Genomic DNA, 18673 nt, shown 5'->3' with positions numbered 1-18673 from the left:
CAACATTTCATTAATACGACAAAATTTGTATTTCTTATATCAACAATATTTATACGATTTACATTAGAAAGTACTATATACAGTGCACCCTCTAAACACGTTTGATGTTATATGCACACTAGGGGTTATCAAGGGAGCCCAATATTGAGCTATCACGGATTCTGAATGGTAAATAAAAATCCGCTTTACTAAAAAAATAATCATGGAGAAAAAAAAATTATTCCCCCCCTTGTTACTATGAAGTAAAAAATTTTTTTTGAAATAAACTTTTTTTTTCTTATTTATAAAAAAGCTTTATGTACTTTAAAAAAATGTAGTTTTTTGCTAAAGTTAAATGCCTTAGTTCTACAGCAAAATTAACGTTGCACCCTCTCGGATTTAGTGCGATAATAGACGAAAAAGATAAAAATTCTGCCAATATCTTATTTTTTTTTAATTCTATGTAAGTTAGTTTATAATAATGTGGATAGTATAAATGCTAATGGTTTGTAAAGTAAATTTACTTTGTACATTTGGAACAAAGAAGTCAAAATTTATTATTCTTTATTATTACCTTTTTTATTTTGAAAAATAGACTTTTTAATATATTAAAATTAATAAAACAACTTCACATCGAACCATTGTTCAAAAGTCCTTAATTATAAATGCGATGCAAGTGATACTTTACAAAGTAGAATTTAAACAGAAACAACAATGACTAAAAGAAGTTAACTCTGCATTTTCTTTTGGTCATCCCAGTGATCTAAATTCAGCAATTATCCCATCTATAAATCCCTTTCAATTATAAAGCAAGATTTAAATCAAACTCGTCCTGGTAAATAGTTTAAAAATGATGCTTATTTAACAACTGCTGATTTAGTTTTGTCAATATGGGAGCAATTCAGCATTCCTGCAATGAACAAATACTTTGATGCTAGTAAAATTCAAAAAATAGACGGAAAAGTTGACAGGATTTCTAAAAAGGGTTGAAAACTGATAATCCTTTATTCAAAAAGTTCATTAATGAATGTGAGGAAATATATGATATCGCTTCATGTCAATGCTATGATAATAAAATTCCAAGAGATAAATGCAAATGTCGAAGAAAGATCCCCCTTCAAGAGTGGCCGTTATATGTTGATTCACATGAATCAATTGATATTGAAGGAGGCATTCAAACAAATTGATGGTTGTCAGCAAGGACCAAGTATTTATATGGGCTCAATCGAAAAACAATGAATGAAGATTTACAAAAAAATCTAGTCGTCAATTTCAGGCCTGTTGGAGGAAAATTTAAAAAATCAATCAAGATATTTTGGCAGATTTAAGTAATGACCAACACTACCTTTACAACATTGTTTTGGCAATTCAGTCTCGAAAAAATTCTCTTGGTTCTCACTTACCTCTTAAATCACCAGGAATCTTGCACAAGGCTAGATAACTTACCAAAGCTAATTGCATTTTACAAAAATTTAATACCGAATAAAAAGCCTAGCAAAAACCTCTTAAAATTGGTTGAATTTATTTTAAACTATAAACCTCCAATGTGGTTTGCAATTAGATGTCAACCTAATTGTTATGAGGGTTAGAAACATTTTCAGCTTACACTTTAACTATCAAGAGGTATTGATCAAGATCTGGGCCCTACTTTACAAAAAAGTTTATCCAAAATTTCCTTCTTTGCTCATCATGAAAATATATTTTTAGCAGCATTGGTAGATGAAGATTCATAAGTTTGTAAATTTGCATAGAACAAACTATGAATCATATCATTTCATGAATATGCTTGATTAGGCTAAGATAGTAATTTTAGTTCCTCCAATCCAAAGCAAGGAATGTGCCTTTGAAATTAGAGAAATATCCATGCCAATCCTAATCTATAGAAAGGGCAGTGAAACTAGTTACAGAGGCTTTGTGTAAGGTTTACAGGTATAACCAAAGACACAAATACATTTCGTCAACTTTAAAATCAAGAAATAAAATATAGAAATTTAAAATTAAGTTTTTGTACCCAGTTTTATATATTTACATACGATATGTTTAAAAATAGCATATAGCAAAGATTAAGGATAATTATTCACATTATTATATACAAACTTATACAGAATTAAAAAAATTAAGATATTGGCAGAATTTTCACAGCTTTTTTCATATTAATTGAGGCATCACTGAATTTCCCACCGTCAAACTTATGTTGCCGGCAGTCCTTTAAGACATCAAATTTTGTGGAATATTTGTCTGCTGGTAGAGCACATGCAAAAGCAAATAGATGCATGCTATGTGAAAGCTTCATCTTGATCCATCTTGCCCATATATATATATTAGGGAGTATTACGGGACCCCAAAATTGAGCTATCATGCATTCAGACCGCCCAAAAGTTGTGAATGTTAAATAGAAATCCATTTTACTAATAAAAAAATTCCGGATAAAAAAATTTACTACCGCCCCCTTTTTGTCCGGAAAGGTTTCTGTATAAAGTAAAAAAATATTATGCAATAAACTTTTTTTTTTTCGTATTTATAAAAAAGCATTATGTGCTTAAAAAAATGATAATGCACTATATGTACTTTTTTGCTAAATTTCAGTCCCTTACTTCTACAACGAGATAAACGTTGCACGCCCCCGGATTTAGTACGAAAGACGATGAAAAAAAGAAAAGTTACTTTTGAAAAAGAGAAAATTTTACTAATATCTTATTTTTTAAACTATATATAAGTTGGTTTATAATAATGTGAATGGTATAAATGCTAATGGTTTGTAAAGTAAATTTACTTTGTACATTTGGAACAAAGAAATCAAAATTTAATATTCTTTATTATTACCTTTTTTTATTTTGGAAAATACACTTTTTAACATATTAAAATAAATATCGAACCATTGTTCAAAAGTACTTAATTATAAATGCGATGCAAGTGATCTTTCACAAAGTAGTATTCAAAAAGAAACAACAATGGCAACATGAAGTTAACTCTGCATTTTCTTTTGGTCATCCCAGTGATCTAAATTCAGCAATTATCCCATCTATAAATACCTTTCAATTATAAAGCAAGATTTAAATCAAACTCGTCCTGGTAAATAGTTTAAAAATGATGCTTATTTAACAACTGGTGATTTAGTTTTGTCAATATGGGAGCAATTCAGCATTCCTGCAATGAACAAATACTTTGATGCTAGTAAAATTAAAAAAATAGACGGAAAAGTTGACTGGATTTCTAAATAAGGTCGAAAACTGATAATCCTTTATTCAAAAAGTTCATTAATGAATGTGAGGAAATATTTGATATAGCTTCATGTCAATGCTATGATAATAAAATTCCAAGAGATAAATGCAAATGTCGAAAAAAGATCCCCCCCCCCCTTCATAATGGCCGTCATATATTGATTCACATGAATGAATTGATATTGAAGGAAGAATTCAAAGAAATTCATGGCTGTCAGGAAGGACCAAGTATTTTTACGGGCTCAGTTGGAAAATCAATTAATGAAGATTTACAAAAAATGCCAGTCGTCAATTTCAGGACTGTTGTAGGAAAAATTAACATAATATATTTTGTAAATAGCTGTGGATTTTTGAAATTAAAAAATAATAATAATGATATTTGAAATTTTACAAATTAAATTTTAAAAAATTTAACGTTTTGTGAACAGCTGTGGACTTTTGATTTATGCTTCAAAAATTCATTTTTTGTGAATATCTATGGATTTTTGAAATTTTTTTCCCAAAAGTTTACTATTTGAATTTTTTTGCGAATAATTGACTATTTGAAATTTTTTTCCAAAAAATGTACAATTTTAGAATTTATATTTCGAATTTTTTTTGTGAAAAGCTATGTTTTTCAAATATTTTTTTCAAAAAGTTAAATAATTTTTTTTTTTTTTCTAAAAAATTCCAAAAACCAAGACCCTGTACAATTACAATGTTATTTCTTAGATCAAAATATGAAGCACTCAATATATTACACCCAGGTGACTCGTTTCCCTATATTCACACATTCATACAGACAAATCTAAGCTTTATTAATATATAACTAGAATAATTGTTGGGAATTGTTCACAGCTTAAAAAGAGTAAATTAAAATTTCAACGTTAATAACAATGATTACGGGAAAGCCAGTAGTAGTGATGTGTCAGTTGCAAACGAACCGACTCTTTAAGTAAACGATGATGGGAGTTATTAGTGCTTTTTGCTAGCAAATATGTAACCACCTCTACAATAATGTCTAAGGTTGTCATATGAATCCTGTACAAACAGCAATCAGTAAAATCATGTGAGAATGACCACAAAAATCAGAACAAAACTATACATTTTATCACGCAACCTTTATTACCAAAAAGTAACAGAAAAAAGGATAAAAAACAGTTAATATTAGGTCAAACTGAGCCAATTCTTCCTAATCCCATTTATAGAATTATTATTCAATAATAGCATGGAATGGTTTGGAGCTTAACGTAAAAGGATATTCAGATTCAACCAATTAACGTTCAAACACTAAAAGGAGAAAATATGCATACCATCAGGGACATCCTGGTTATGGAGGGCTTTGAAAAAATAATCCATAAATTTCAAAAATTCATAGCTATTCACAGAAAGTTCATTTTTTGTTAAATTTAAAAATTAAATTTTTGTAGAAAAAAAAATTGAAGAATGAAGTTTCAATTATTTTCACAGAAGATTCATATTTTTGGAAAAAAAATTCAAAAATCAATATATATATATACAGAATATAAAAGTTTTTGGATTTTTTTTTAAAATTACATTTCAAATATTTAATTTTTTGGACAAAAAATCAAATTCCTTAATTATTATTATTTTTGGAGGGGGAGGGGGGGTACAACCCCTCCAGCCCATCCCTTGCGGACGTCACTGACCATAGAGATAAAATATATAGATACATAGAGTGATGATGTGAAGAAGTAGTTAAAGTTGTCAATAAATAAGACATAGTTAACCAAAGCATTCAAATGAATATTTTAGGAAGTATATTAATATTTTATACGTTTTTAGTAAAATATGAGATTAATAGTATAGACTTACGCCTTGTCTACTATTTTTATAAGAATCTAACTCTTGAGGTACAATCATAGTCATAATTAAAAGTTGGTATTTTTTACTCGGGACTATATATATATATATATTGTATTTAAATGAGCCACACACGTGTAGTAATACTGTAGAGTTTGATGTGATGTAATGACTAATGAGAGGCAAATTATAACATTAATTTGAAAATAAAAAATGTTGGATCTTATGACGGGGAGTACTTGTTTGGTCAACTATCAATTTTCTCTTGTTTGCTGTCGCGGTGTCACAGAATTTCCCAGGCTTTCTCAAATTGACAGATTTATTTGAAAGAGGTTATATGTGGGTCAATATAACTTTATAAAATCCCAATAATGGTTCTAAACTATAGCTAAAACTCTTGTGTATCTGAATTCATCCCATAAATTTGGGTTCAAAGCCTATAATTGACTCAATATCTCAAATATATCTATGAAGTATTTCCCTACATCTACGAGGAATGTCTATGTTTCCGACTTAAGAAAGATAAAAGACATAATTTCTGATTTTTTATTTTCCAACATAGTCTCCTTGTAATTCCAGACACATTTCTCCCAACGATATTCCCATCTCTGCAACACGTCCAAATATTACGTTTTTCTCTACGCAGACATAAACATGTTACAAGACGTGTTTGTTAAATATATAGTCAACATTTCGATTTTGTCCATATTCACAAAAACACTCATGCAACTCACTGACAGACTGTTAAAGTATAACTACTCATCCAAAATGCCTGAAACTTTGGCGAGTAACTTTCAGCAAAAGCTAGTTAGATATGAGTCGCTTTTATTTACGAGTCCTGCGATCTTCACGTTGAGATTTAAAACTTTTCAGACCAACTGCTATTAATATGAAGTAAAAAAAAAATATTAGGATTTTCTCATTTTCTTAATATTGGTTCAAGATTGTTTTTATGTTGACGCACCACATGTTTAATATTAGATTGTATGAAGCTGTTATCTTATAGCCTACAGCATAAATAGTGTTACTCACCAAATTGCATAATTATTATTCGTAAATATTGCCTTTGTGCATGATACACTATGATGAGTTAATAGGTATGATTGGAATAGATATCAAGTAAATATGTAGTTAAAGTTGTAATGCCTGTAGTACATTCGTTCTGTATTATCAATCATGAGTCATGATAAATTATGAATATTGGCATGTATAGTGTCATAATTCATGACTGTATCAATGGCGGATTTAGAATCAGAATGTTCTTGAAGCAGCAGCCACTCACTCATGTCACAAGAGTCTAAAAAGTAGCTCTTAGTCTCGTTAAATGTTTGCAATTATTGGCAGCTTCACAATAGCTCAATTTAATTCAACCAATCAACGTTCAGAATACTGATTAAGATAAAAAAAAGCCAAAAATTGGACGGCTGGGAATACACACTATACGCCGTGAAGTAGAGAAAATTTATTTTTAATGGCAGTTTGGCATTGTGAGACAGACGCTTTTTTAATATAAAGCTCGGAAATAATAATTTAGCTGCTATAAAAAGAGATTCGTTTTATTAACAGCTGAAATTTAGATCAAATTATATTTTCTTCTATTTGTAGAAGAACCATACAGAGAAAGATAAATAGAGATGACAAAGGGATTTTGATTGGGCGTACGACATAGTAAGGTTTTAATAGATCTTTTGTCTGCAAAAAATAACGTTGGCTATAAAAAAGGGGTAAAAAAAGATAGCCTACTACTCAGAGGTACAAATGTCCCAACATACAATTTTCTACAGCGATAGTCACATACAAATCTAACACCAAATTAATTTCAAAACTTGAGAGCCCTAAAAATACATTTATATTCATGCACAAAATTCTTTAAATGCTGAAAAATCTGTCAAAAGTGGATATTGACAAGTAAATTTAGCGTTTTAAGGAGTTTTCACTTTTAGAGCATTTTTCGTGTTCACAAAAACTGCGTTATGTGAGGACCTCCTGTAAATAATTGTAAATGTACCTATTTAGTGTAATATAACACTTAAATAATAAAATGAATGGAAAAGTATGTTAGTCAATCACGCAAAGGGTTCTTTAGCAATAAAATAATGCAAAAGAAAAGGGCCGGCTTGTGATCGATTAGTAATATTCAATAGTAAAAATCTACCTTGATTTCTTTTTATAGCTATACATAATTGCTTTTTAAAATATTCAAAGCGAGAACGTTTGCATGTGACGTCAGCATTGTTGATGTATGCTATTTGTGGGGCCTAAACAACAACATTTTATAACAATGAAACCCTTTTTTTCACCAATATTAAGGAAAATAGTGAACTCCTGGATGACAAAATGGACCAACAAATTAAAGAATTTATTCATAAAAAAAATTCTGTGAAAAGCGATGGATTTATGTTGTTTTTGCAAAAAATTTAACAGCTGTGGATTTCTGGGATTTCTTGTAAACAGCTATGGATTTTTAAATTTTTTTTAAAATAATTGGTGAATTAGCAACTGATTTTGGGCCTTTTTTTTCTTTTCGGAGAAAAGGTTTGCGAGATACAATAAATGTAACAATCAGCTTTCCTTTTCATACCTAGCTTCATTACACATTTGAGAATAATATGTGTTCAAAACACTGGTATTACATCGTTATGCAATAATGTCCATATTATGGAAAATAAATTAACTACTACAATGGAAATAATGAATTTTTTTTTTTAGTTATACTAATTTTTTCGTACCTTATCGATAAAAAAAAAGAAAGAAAAAAGTTGTACAAACGTAGCCATTTCTAGGGACTTCCAATATCTATTACTATAATTTAATTATATTATTACTATTTATTTTGGTGATAGGTAATTTTACTCCAAACAATTTTGTCTGAAAGCCATTTTGCCTTAATATATAAATAAATGAGATTATGACGTCATTGTTGTTATTTTTGGTTCAAATGGAAGTTCCTTTGTAGTGTTTATTTCTATACAAAAACATAAAAAAGTTGTTTTCTGTTGGAATAATGATGAAATCATGTCTCAAAATTTCATTGCATACACCAACAAAATCTCACTAAGTAATCAACTTGAACTAGAGACAAAATAGCAAATAAAATTAGTATTATAAGAATAAATAAAAAATAAACACGGCAACGATTCGAATAGAAGAATTACTAATACCTCCTCTGTTATTATAATTAGACATGATGGATTATTTAAATTGGAAATGACTCAGGGATTAACGAACAAGTATAATATGAGACAATAACATAATACCATCATTATTCCAACAGAAAATAAACATTTAATGCATTTTATAGTAATAAATATTGCATTTTTTTATATCAAAAGCTAAAACGAAAAATTAATTTCAACCAAAGATAAACAATAACGACGTATAAACTTCATTTATCTATGTAATAAAGCGAAATATCCTTGACACAAAATGGCTTTGAGGAAAAAAGTCTTCAGGGAAAATAGTTTTACGCAAAATTATCGGGCACCATTTTTTATAGGAATAATATAGTATTCAATGCCTGTGTTTACGTCTTTTTTTTTTTAATATTTAAAGCCATTTGATGAAGTGTCATCAAGATTTTTTTTGAATACTGTATATTTTGTTTAGTAAAAATATAAGATTCAATTTTGATGCAATTATAAATAGAAATAAACTAAAAAGCATCGAGGTTGCGTGATTATTAAACATATATACAATAGTTCCGTTAGAGTAAAATCAGTGTGCTATACAAATAGATATTTCGGCTTTTTATTGTTTACCTAATACAGGCTCCTCTTCATCCATGCCGCTGAATTGTCTCACTGTTTTATAGAGTGCATGTTGAACAGATTCACGTATTGTTGGTTCTTCTTGAATAACACTCATATGAGAATGAATATCTCCAGCATTATCGGAGGAGAGCAGTGGATGCTGACTTGAAGGAGGAACGGCCTCCTTTTCAAGAACATCAATCCAAGGTATGTGCTCATCACCTGGATCATCATATGATTCACCGGGTATGGACACTACACTATTACTTATGTGATGTGTTGAAGAGGCCATTTGATGAATAGTAATAGGGTAAACGGGCCCTTTATTTATGTTTCGCAATAAAACACAGGAGGAGCAGTCTATAAAATATTAGATAGAAGTTCTCAGTACACTACTCAACATTTACACAACTGGAGTTTTATTATTGCTATAAACTTTACGCGGTAGAGTTCCCTCCTTTTTCCCTTATAGTTATGCTTTAAGTATATGACTTGTAAACTAAGTATGTGCTCCCCACCCCGCCTTTTTCGCGTAGGAGTACATTAAAGCCAAAAACATTCCTTTTTATGATTCATTTATACTGATACTTATAGAATCATTCTTATATATAAAATAATATTTAAATTTCATCATAAACGCCCCACTAATTAAGTCATAACCTCAATCATTCAGAGCAGGAATGGAGAGAATTGAGAGAGTAAGAGCCCAGAGGCTACTCACCTTCATGTATTATTCTATACAATATATTATATTTGCATACGCTCTTTGATAGACAAACAACAAGGAAGCTTTCATCTTGCTTGACTTTCAAATAAAGGAAATTCACTTCCTCCCCTCATATAACTTTTTAAAAACATTGTACTGATCATATTATGTTATAGTAGGAAGAAAAATACGTCTACCAGGACGTTACCTTTTCTAACACAACAATTTCCATTATAGTTTGTTGTCATGCAGCTAAATGTTTCTGTTTCTCTTTTTTCTAATCAGTGTTCTGAACGTTGATTGGTGGAATTAGCTCTTGGTAAGCTGCAAACAATTATGGATGGTCAGGTACTGCTTAACGTCAGGCATTACTTTGTTTGCAGATGCATTGCACTAGTATTGCCGCAAAAACTCCATTGGACGTACCACGATAATTATGCAAAGTTTATATCACAAAAAAATGATGCAATGGAGTAATTTGAATTTTTTGCCTTTAAATTTTGAGATCCTGTCAGACTTTGGCTGGATGTAGAATGGCCTTGCAATAACATCCCCAGGGATGGACAGGATAGGTTGTAGCTCCCCACGAAAAAACAAAAACAAAAAAACAATAGATTTTTTCTTTGTACTAGAAAATTTAATATTTGAAATTTATTTTAATTTTTGTTAATTTTTTTTCCAAAAAATTGAAATTTTTATTTTTTTGCTCAAAATTTTATTTTCCCTAAATTGCAATATATTTTTGAAAATTTTCTCCAAGAAATGTAATATTTGAAAAAAAAGTTCGGAAATTTTAAATTGAAAATTTAATTTTTAAATTTTTCCTTTCCAAGACATTTAATTTTTTGAGTATGACGAGGATTTACAAAAAAAATTTCAAAAAATTTAATTTTTGTGAACAGCTATGGATTTCTGAATTTAAAAAAAAAAAAAATTCATCTTTAAAATTTTTTTCTAAAGAGTTTTAATTTTTTAATTTATTTTTTTAAATTAAAAAGAAAAAAAGTACAAAACACCCCTTAAAAGTTTTAATTTTAAGTTGTTGCCTTTTTTTCCTATTTCCTTTCAGAGGAAAGTTTGGGATATACAATAAAGATAACAACGTGCTAGATGTTATACACACATAAAGTACACTGACAAAGTATGGAGAAACAAAAATAAATAAATACATTAGTCATCATAACAGACGTACACCTACTAAATAAATTATAAAAATTTTTGGATATGCAATTTTATATTTTGTGTACACTTTTCGAGAAACAACTATAAATTACTGAAAAAAACTCTCTAAACAATATTAATAATTAAATATTCTAATAAATCAATAATTTAATATAATTTTGGCAGGATCCTGCCAAAACATCCTATAAAACAAGCTTATTACTAATAATTATTAATTGAACCCCAAACAACATATTTTAATCAATGTATCCAACCTCAGAATTGATAGTGAGCTCTATGCAGTGGTGTAAGCTCCTTCCCGTTGGGTGCAACCAGGCCTTACATCATCACTGAAGCAGGGTATTTGGTGGTGGAACCATATTGGTGTTCCTCTGCTACATCCCTAAATGTAACTACTCGATCATTCTGCCTGTTGAAGATAGGGTCAACATTAAAGGTATTCTCATCAGAAAAGGTCACAATGAGACAACAGGTTCCCTTGAAGTGGTTCAAGATCTTTTTGGCACGCTCCACACAGACTTTTCTCTCCTGATCTGTCAATGCCACAGAATACGTGATTCAGAATTTCCTCCTACCTTTTTTTTGTAACCTGTACACCGCTGCTGTGGACATGGTCATCTTAATGACCATGTCGGCAATGGAGGAACGAAGCCTTTCCTTAGAGGCCAATTTCATGCGGTTGACGGAGACAAAGGGGTTTTTGTCTACTCATGTAGAGTATATGAGGTCCTCAACTAAAATTACTATCCATGCAATTTCTGATGATGCAGAGAGGTCATGCAACTTTATTACATATATATTAAGGAATTCAGCATGACAAGTTTAACGGTATTTAAACGATTATTCTAATCAGCCCAAACTTTTTCAATGACCTTTATCTATTTCTCTCTCTTTGAGATTCGATGTAAACTTACGTGGCCATAATATAATGCCAAGTTTTTTGTTCATAACTCGGATGACCTGTTCTCTATCCCGGGGCATTCTCACAAAATTAAAATCTAAACTTCAATAGATTTTAAGGGTGAAACATCTCCTAAAATAATGCATTCAATGTACATTCAAGGGAGTGTACCAATATAGTAATTTTAGAGAGAGAGAAACCCCATTTTCTAGAGACTTTTCTACCTACTCACAGGCTCATTCGTCATAATCTCATAATTTTTTTCCCAATCTATTATAATTATTACTTCATTCTTGAGGAGAAAACATTTATGTATGAGTGTGCTCATGAAAAAAGGTAAGTAACATTCGTAGTTTCTTGGCTAGTTATCTTTTTGATAAGTTTGTCTGTTCGACGACGCCTAATAACTCCAGACAATGCAAGGTAGTACCGCTAATTATGAAATAAATAAAAGATTTGAGATGAATAATTGAAAGAAGACATTGGAGTCCACATCCTGTACTTTTTCATACTAATTTTGGATTTGCTAGTGTGTGGGCTCATGAGGGACAGTGAGTAACAATGGATTTTCTCCTCGGGAGTTATAAGTGTAAGTCGTTGATTGACTCTTAGTAGAATGGAGGATCGACATCGAAATAATTCCAGCCTATATGTCCTTGCTATGTACCGTGTGAGATTTCCGTTTATTTCCTTTATATCTCGTGTTGTATAAGTGCAATCGGTATACACTAGATAGCGCTAGAAATGTGAGATTATGAGATGTACCAAAACCAAATTTTCAGCCGATTCCAATTCAGATGCCGATTCAAATTTTTTATCGTCTATAAAGGAATTTCAAAAACAAATAACAAATTTGTTTACTTTTTTTATGTTTAACTTATTATTAATTACGGATAAGAAAAAAACCCACCTTCATTATATAAGTCATAACTAGTTGATAATACATTTTAATTTAAAAAGTTGATTAATTTCCGTGCTCAAGAGTTAATTAATTTCTAGCTGACACAAATTAGGAATTTGGACCACCATTGTAAGATATTTAAAGTCAGCTTCCTTGCCCTTCGGCATCTGATCTAATTTCGACTCCCTCACTATTAAAAAAAAATATTTGCGGAACTAAAAAAAAGGTATTTTTTATTAGTTTACTGGTTCGGCCCACATGATATCAAATGGTCTTGAAGTGATTCCAGTGCCTAACTGAGTTTTATATGCATGTCCTAGGGAATTGAAATTTGTATAAACTATTCCTCGAGTCCGGACTCGTATCTTTTTATATGGACTGGGACGGATACTGATGACTGGAACTTGACTCAGAAAATATGAACTCGACTTCAGTTTTGTTTTAAACAATATTATTCAACAAACATGCAAAAAATAAATATTTAGTGAAAAAGTTACTTCATGGTTTCAGAGTAAACCGCTCAACCCAACTCCCACAGAACCACACATGATACAATTCAAATGTATGAGATACTAAAAATGTGGTTATTTCTAAATTATTACTTTCGAGTAAATTTCCTGTACAAACCTGCAAATTAGTTCAATCTCTCTATCTCCTTCTCGCCCTGATCTTTTCTTCTTTAGAATTGGTCTGAACGACGTCATCTGGTCTAACAATTTCACAGATTTGTAACCGTAATTTTGTCTTCAAAAATGAGCTCAAATAAGTTATATAAATTAAACATATGTATCGCCATTATTTAGTCAATTCCAATTCACTGTAACATTCCTATTGTTTATGCTTTTAATACTGTAACAACCAATCACGCTCAATTTTGGTTATGCCTATTTCGTTCCTACACCTTTCATGAATAAAACTGCGTATAAGTACATCCTATCAATAACTAGTATAACATTGATTTTACAACAAGAAGTTAACTGTTTCATGATGATAAGCTAATAATACTTTACTTTAAAATTTGATTAAGAATTCATCTTTTTCCTTATTAGATATTGTATGAATGACGTCATTGTTGCAAATATTAATAGAAAGAAGCACAAACATTTGATATCTATGTGTTTTTCTTATTTTAAATTAAACTATTTTTACAGTCTTAAAAGATATTATATAGATCGATATAAATGATCAAAATTCACTTTCTGATAATCATTACATCATATGCGACCTGTCAACATAAAAATAAGCTAGAATGATTTGTATTATTCGATGAATTATTGTCAATTTCCATCAACAAATATTCTTCATTACTCTTCGGCTGCGTGCCAAATTGAAATTAAATTAGCCAAAATGTATAGTCACAATAAAAGAATGAGAAATGGATATATTTTATTTGAAAAGGGTTGTATCGGGATCAATATAAGTCTCCTAAATCAAATAAAGGGTTTAAGCAATAACTACAATTCTGTGGTATCTTAATCCATCCCACAAATTGGAATACAACGCCTATAATTGGCTAAAAACATGCGTATAAAATATTGGGATCTATGTTATGTTTTGTAAAATTTGTACTTTAGTACAAATTGTAACTTGTATAAGGAAGTTGTACAACTTGGAACTAAAAATGAATAATTTTAAATGAAGGATATACACCATTTTTGGATTTGGATCATGCAATAGTTGAATATTCCATGTCTAATCGACATATTGGTGGCCTAATTTTTGCGAATTTGGATACAAATTACGAAAATACCGGGCAACTGTTATTTTTTACTATTCTCCATTAAGAAAATGTTTATAGGTTCAGAGACATTTTTATTAGAATTTTCTTAAGAGCAATTTTGTGGAACACATAATTAGCTGTCAATTTTTAAAATAAAGATGGCCCTAGTCACCACCATGAGCACACTCGAGGAAGACGATTTACAATGTCTATACACATAGATGATATTGTAAATCATATTCCTTGAGGCTTCAGTCTGCTCCCTGAGGCCTTTTGGGACAATCCCAAGAGAAGAAGAACTACTATCCCGATCCTTTTATCGTACTGTGTGCTCATGATGGTGACTAGGACAATGATTTTCTTAGGAATCGACAGCTAATTATGTGTTTTATAACATTATTCATCGGAACATTGTAAAAAAAGATTGCTTCTTAACCTCTCAATATTTGGATAATGGAGCTGAGTATGTTAGTAATTAAGGTTGGCCCAGTATAAGTATTCTGTGGCACATTATATAAAAATTCAAAATGCTCCACGTAATACATAATTACCATGTAATTTTAATAGATAAAAATGAAATGATAGCATAAATTAATGATTGATAATTAGAATAATCAATGTTGAAATTATATCATACATTTTAACACGAATAATTTTCAACTTTTACTGACATTGTAATTTGTTGATAGTGTTTATGTATATGAATTTTTAATAAAAATTGGGATTTTTTCTTAATTTTTGTCGAATATTATTTTTATGTTGACACAAATACATATATTATATGGAAATTTCTTTCGATGGACTAACGCAATTTTATCTATCAATATCATATAGAAGAAAAAAAAAATAATAGCCAAAAATTTTTATCTCTTAAATTATTCACTAATAGTGAAAAATTTATACGGGCCTTGTATTTTTTTTAAATAAATCATTCTGGATTACACTTGTTTTCCTTAACTTCCTCAATTTCTATCAACCAATTATACTAATAAATCCTCTAGGAGCGTTTCAAATTGATACAAAATTACACACGGGCCACATCGGGGCTAAATTATGTATAATTTAAATTATAGTTATCATTCTTGAATATCACAACTTGTTCCATAAATGTATATACAAAGCCCATTAATTACTGAAATATGTTCATTAAATATTATACATTGATAATATTTATGAAAAAAAAAAAAAACCTATTAGGAATTTATCTTTTCTTGCTATTTATTCAATATTATTTTTGTTTTAACGTACCACATGTCTGCATTTGTTACTAGGGAGAAAAATATATTGCTCTTTGAAAAACTATATACATTTTTTTTTAATAAAATGAAATTGAATTTCCCCTGGGATTTTTTTAAGTGTTAGATATACTCATGATCTTTTTTGTTAAAAATAAGTCAATTCAGTCTCGTAAGGAAAAAATATAAATGTAAAGGGTGCACAACAGATAATGGCGGCCAACTAATGAAATATTGAACCCTTAATAACTTTTTCCAAAATAACTTATTTCAATGAAATTTTGTTAAATTGTATACAATACTTATGAACTTAAAAAAAAACAAAAAAAAAACTCTCCATCAATCACATCTACAACACTGTGTCGGACACTATGACAGACCTTCTTTCTTTTTTTTCAGTGATAGCTTCGTTAAGGGAATCCAAGTTGAGATGGGGATGCTCCCCCATGAAATAGTGTAACACGTTCAAGTTTCTACTGTGAACACATGATTCTTATTAATTCAAGAACACAACTTATTTGTTCTTTCAACTCTTTCTTCAGTATCTGTGTTTCGCCAGTGAGCTGGTGCTTCTATCTAATGTAAGACTTTATTATTGGTAGTATTTTGGGCATCTTAAAAAAAACGAAAATCAAAATGGTAAGCCTAACAATTTCAAAAATAATTAGAAGAGACCTGCTTAGCTGTCATGATGTTTCATTAAATTATCCTTAAGAGGAAGGAAATAAAACCAGATGAGGATGTGTCCTAAAAGACAGAGAGTAACCCCAAGGATTTGTTGCAGAGTTATAAACGTAACTCCTCGTTGGACCCAGATTAGAATTGAGGATCAACGTTAGAGTAACTACTTGCCTATGTCCTTACTTATTTCTCTCCCTCCTCGTCACAGCTGTTTTTAGCTGATCTAATGAAACGGCATGAACATTATTATTTCTCTCCTCCAAAATATCCCACAAATTGTCAGGGTTACCATGTTGGTTTTCCTTATTGTTACTATATATATTATGGTCTTTATTTGATAAAAATATATATCAAATATCATAATATATTAAATATAAAATACATAAATAAACATTCTGGTTTAAAATGATCCCCCTCAATAATAGCCCACCCTCCCATTTGATTTCCTTTTTTTTAACATGGCCAAAATGATGCCAAATTAGTATAACTAATGATAGCACATTTGAGTCTAATCGGTTTCTTCATGCAATGAGCCAGCATTAAAATAACAGGATGGCACATGTAGCCCGCTTGGAATGAATTATCCATAATATAAGCTTTAATTTTTTTCTTATCATATATGCATCACTGTCAATGAAGTTTTTAAAAGCATTATTATAATTCAATTTGAATTATAATAACGAAAATACAAAAAATATATAAACTTCTGAATACAGACTGAAATAACGCTTGCAATTTCATTTTTTAACGAACTAACAAAGGAAAATTAATTAGTTTATCACATTAAGTGTGATTTTCTCATTTGAACATCAATTTACATTGTGCAACTTAAAATTGTGCAATTTTTGGTAGCGTAAATATTTGCTAAATTTTTGCAGGAATGAAAAGGAGTTGAGGCTTTACCACAGACTTCTTTATTGATATAATTTTCTATTTTTCAAAAAATTATCTGCTACCATGGCTTCCAACCTGGGTCTAAAGGCTCCGCAGTACTTATTGATAAAGGCCTCGTACATTGCCATCCACTGCTGCTCTACGGTGACCTTGAGTTCATCAAAATTTAGGCGAGGGTTTGGCCTCTTCTCTCAACTATGTACAAAACAGAATAGTCGAGGGTGGAACAGTCTGTGAACAGATGCGATCTTTTGACCCATTATACTTTAACCAAATCAACAAATTCTGACCTTGGCTGTTATTGAAAGCAGTTGCAGATGTCATTGTACGTCAGAGGCCTTGACATACCTCTTCACAGTCCAATCACTGTCATTGAGTGCCTTGGCATGCTGCCTCATCTACTGTGCTGGACTTTTGGTTATTGCAGTGTCCACATCCTCCATGATTCCGATTTTCCAATGTCTACCGATGCTAGGGACATCTCAAGGCCTTCATAATCTCCTCAACACTCACTTGGGAGTAGAGCAAAACAGACATCCTTTAACAACTATTGATTTTGTAAAATTGTTTATTAACTGGAATGGTTCCTACTCTTAATAATGCAACCTTTTATTTTAAAATGTTCACCCTTAAGTAATCCAAATTGATTTTAATTCAAGTCTATGATTTTACCTGGTACACAGTTTAGTAAAATACAATCAAAATTCGGGGCCTGCTCTGCTGACCATTACTACAAAAAGGTTCAAAAACTAATTAAAATGATTTATTTGAAGTACAAGTAATTACATTTTGATAATGACAAAAGGCTTTGTATTTATAAGTACCTATGTATAGTTACATAATTAATATGAGGAATTAATCAATCAGATCTTATTGTCATGTTTAATAATTAATCTATGAATCTAGGCTTGTTTTGAAATTAAGCGCATTATGATTAAGGGGTACAGAACATTTTTTTTCTTTTTGAAAAATGCAGGGTTGGGGATTTTAAATCAGGAAAATTTAAGGGTAATGTATTTATAATTTATTTCCAAAATTAAGTCAGCAATTCACAAATTTTTGGCTCATATTTTTAATAATACATAGTGAAATCAATCCCTCAACCCAACTACCCCATCTTCAACCACAGCCTCCAACTTGGGCCTGAAGCTGGCACAGCTCTTCATGAGGAACTCCTTGTCCATGTTGACCACTACCTGGAAAATGTGCGTAGACTCAAGGAGTACGCAATCATAAGTGCACGTTTATTGGACACTCTACAATACATATTAGTACAAGGGATTCAGATCCGCAAGCTAAGAGCCAACATTAAAGATATTGTATACTACCCGGGGCTTCAGCAGGGGCTGTAATCCCCCTTCAATTTAGGAAATTTTTGCCTTTTACTAGAATTTTTTTTGTGAATATCTGTGGATACTTTGAAAAAAATTTAATATTTGAAATTTAATTAATGAAATTTTTTGGCAAAAAATTGCATCAATTGACAAATCTTTTGCTCTTGCACATAGGTGTTCATAGTGAAGTCAATCCCTCATACCAACTACCTCCAGCTTCAACCTACCTCTGAACCTGGCACACGGCTTGATGACCACTTTGGACCATAAAAAATTGTTAGTCAGTTTTGTAACTGTTTGACTCAGTATTGTTGGAGCGTGTGTCAAAGAGAGAAGAAATACACCTGTTTAATAGTTTTTCTATGAA

General features: G+C 30.5%; 1 protein-coding gene across 8 annotated transcripts in view; it reads right to left on the bottom strand.

The window, feature by feature from the left end:
• The window catches only part of ATP8B (ATPase phospholipid transporting 8B), a 150828-nt gene that overhangs the window by 111207 nt on the left and 20948 nt on the right, over positions 1-18673 (bottom strand). For 2 of the 8 annotated variants that reach the window (XM_071890085.1, XM_040717272.2), the window contains exon 1: positions 8762-9237. The exons of 2 other annotated variants lie outside the window; for them this stretch is intronic. In XM_071890085.1, coding sequence (XP_071746186.1) covers positions 8762-9044 — 283 coding nt within the window. In that variant the 5' untranslated portion in view covers positions 9045-9237. Of the gene's footprint in view, positions 1-8761; positions 9238-18673 lie in introns of those variants that run through there. 4 more of the 8 variants (XM_040717273.2, XM_040717271.2, XM_071890091.1 and 1 more) reach the window with 3 other exon arrangements.

This window comes from Lepeophtheirus salmonis, chromosome 7 (assembly GCF_016086655.4).
Source record: "Lepeophtheirus salmonis chromosome 7, UVic_Lsal_1.4, whole genome shotgun sequence".
Lineage (NCBI taxonomy): Eukaryota > Metazoa > Arthropoda > Copepoda > Siphonostomatoida > Caligidae > Lepeophtheirus > Lepeophtheirus salmonis.
The sequence above is the reverse complement of the archived record's forward strand: the minus strand, read 5'-3'. Positions and strand labels throughout refer to the sequence as shown.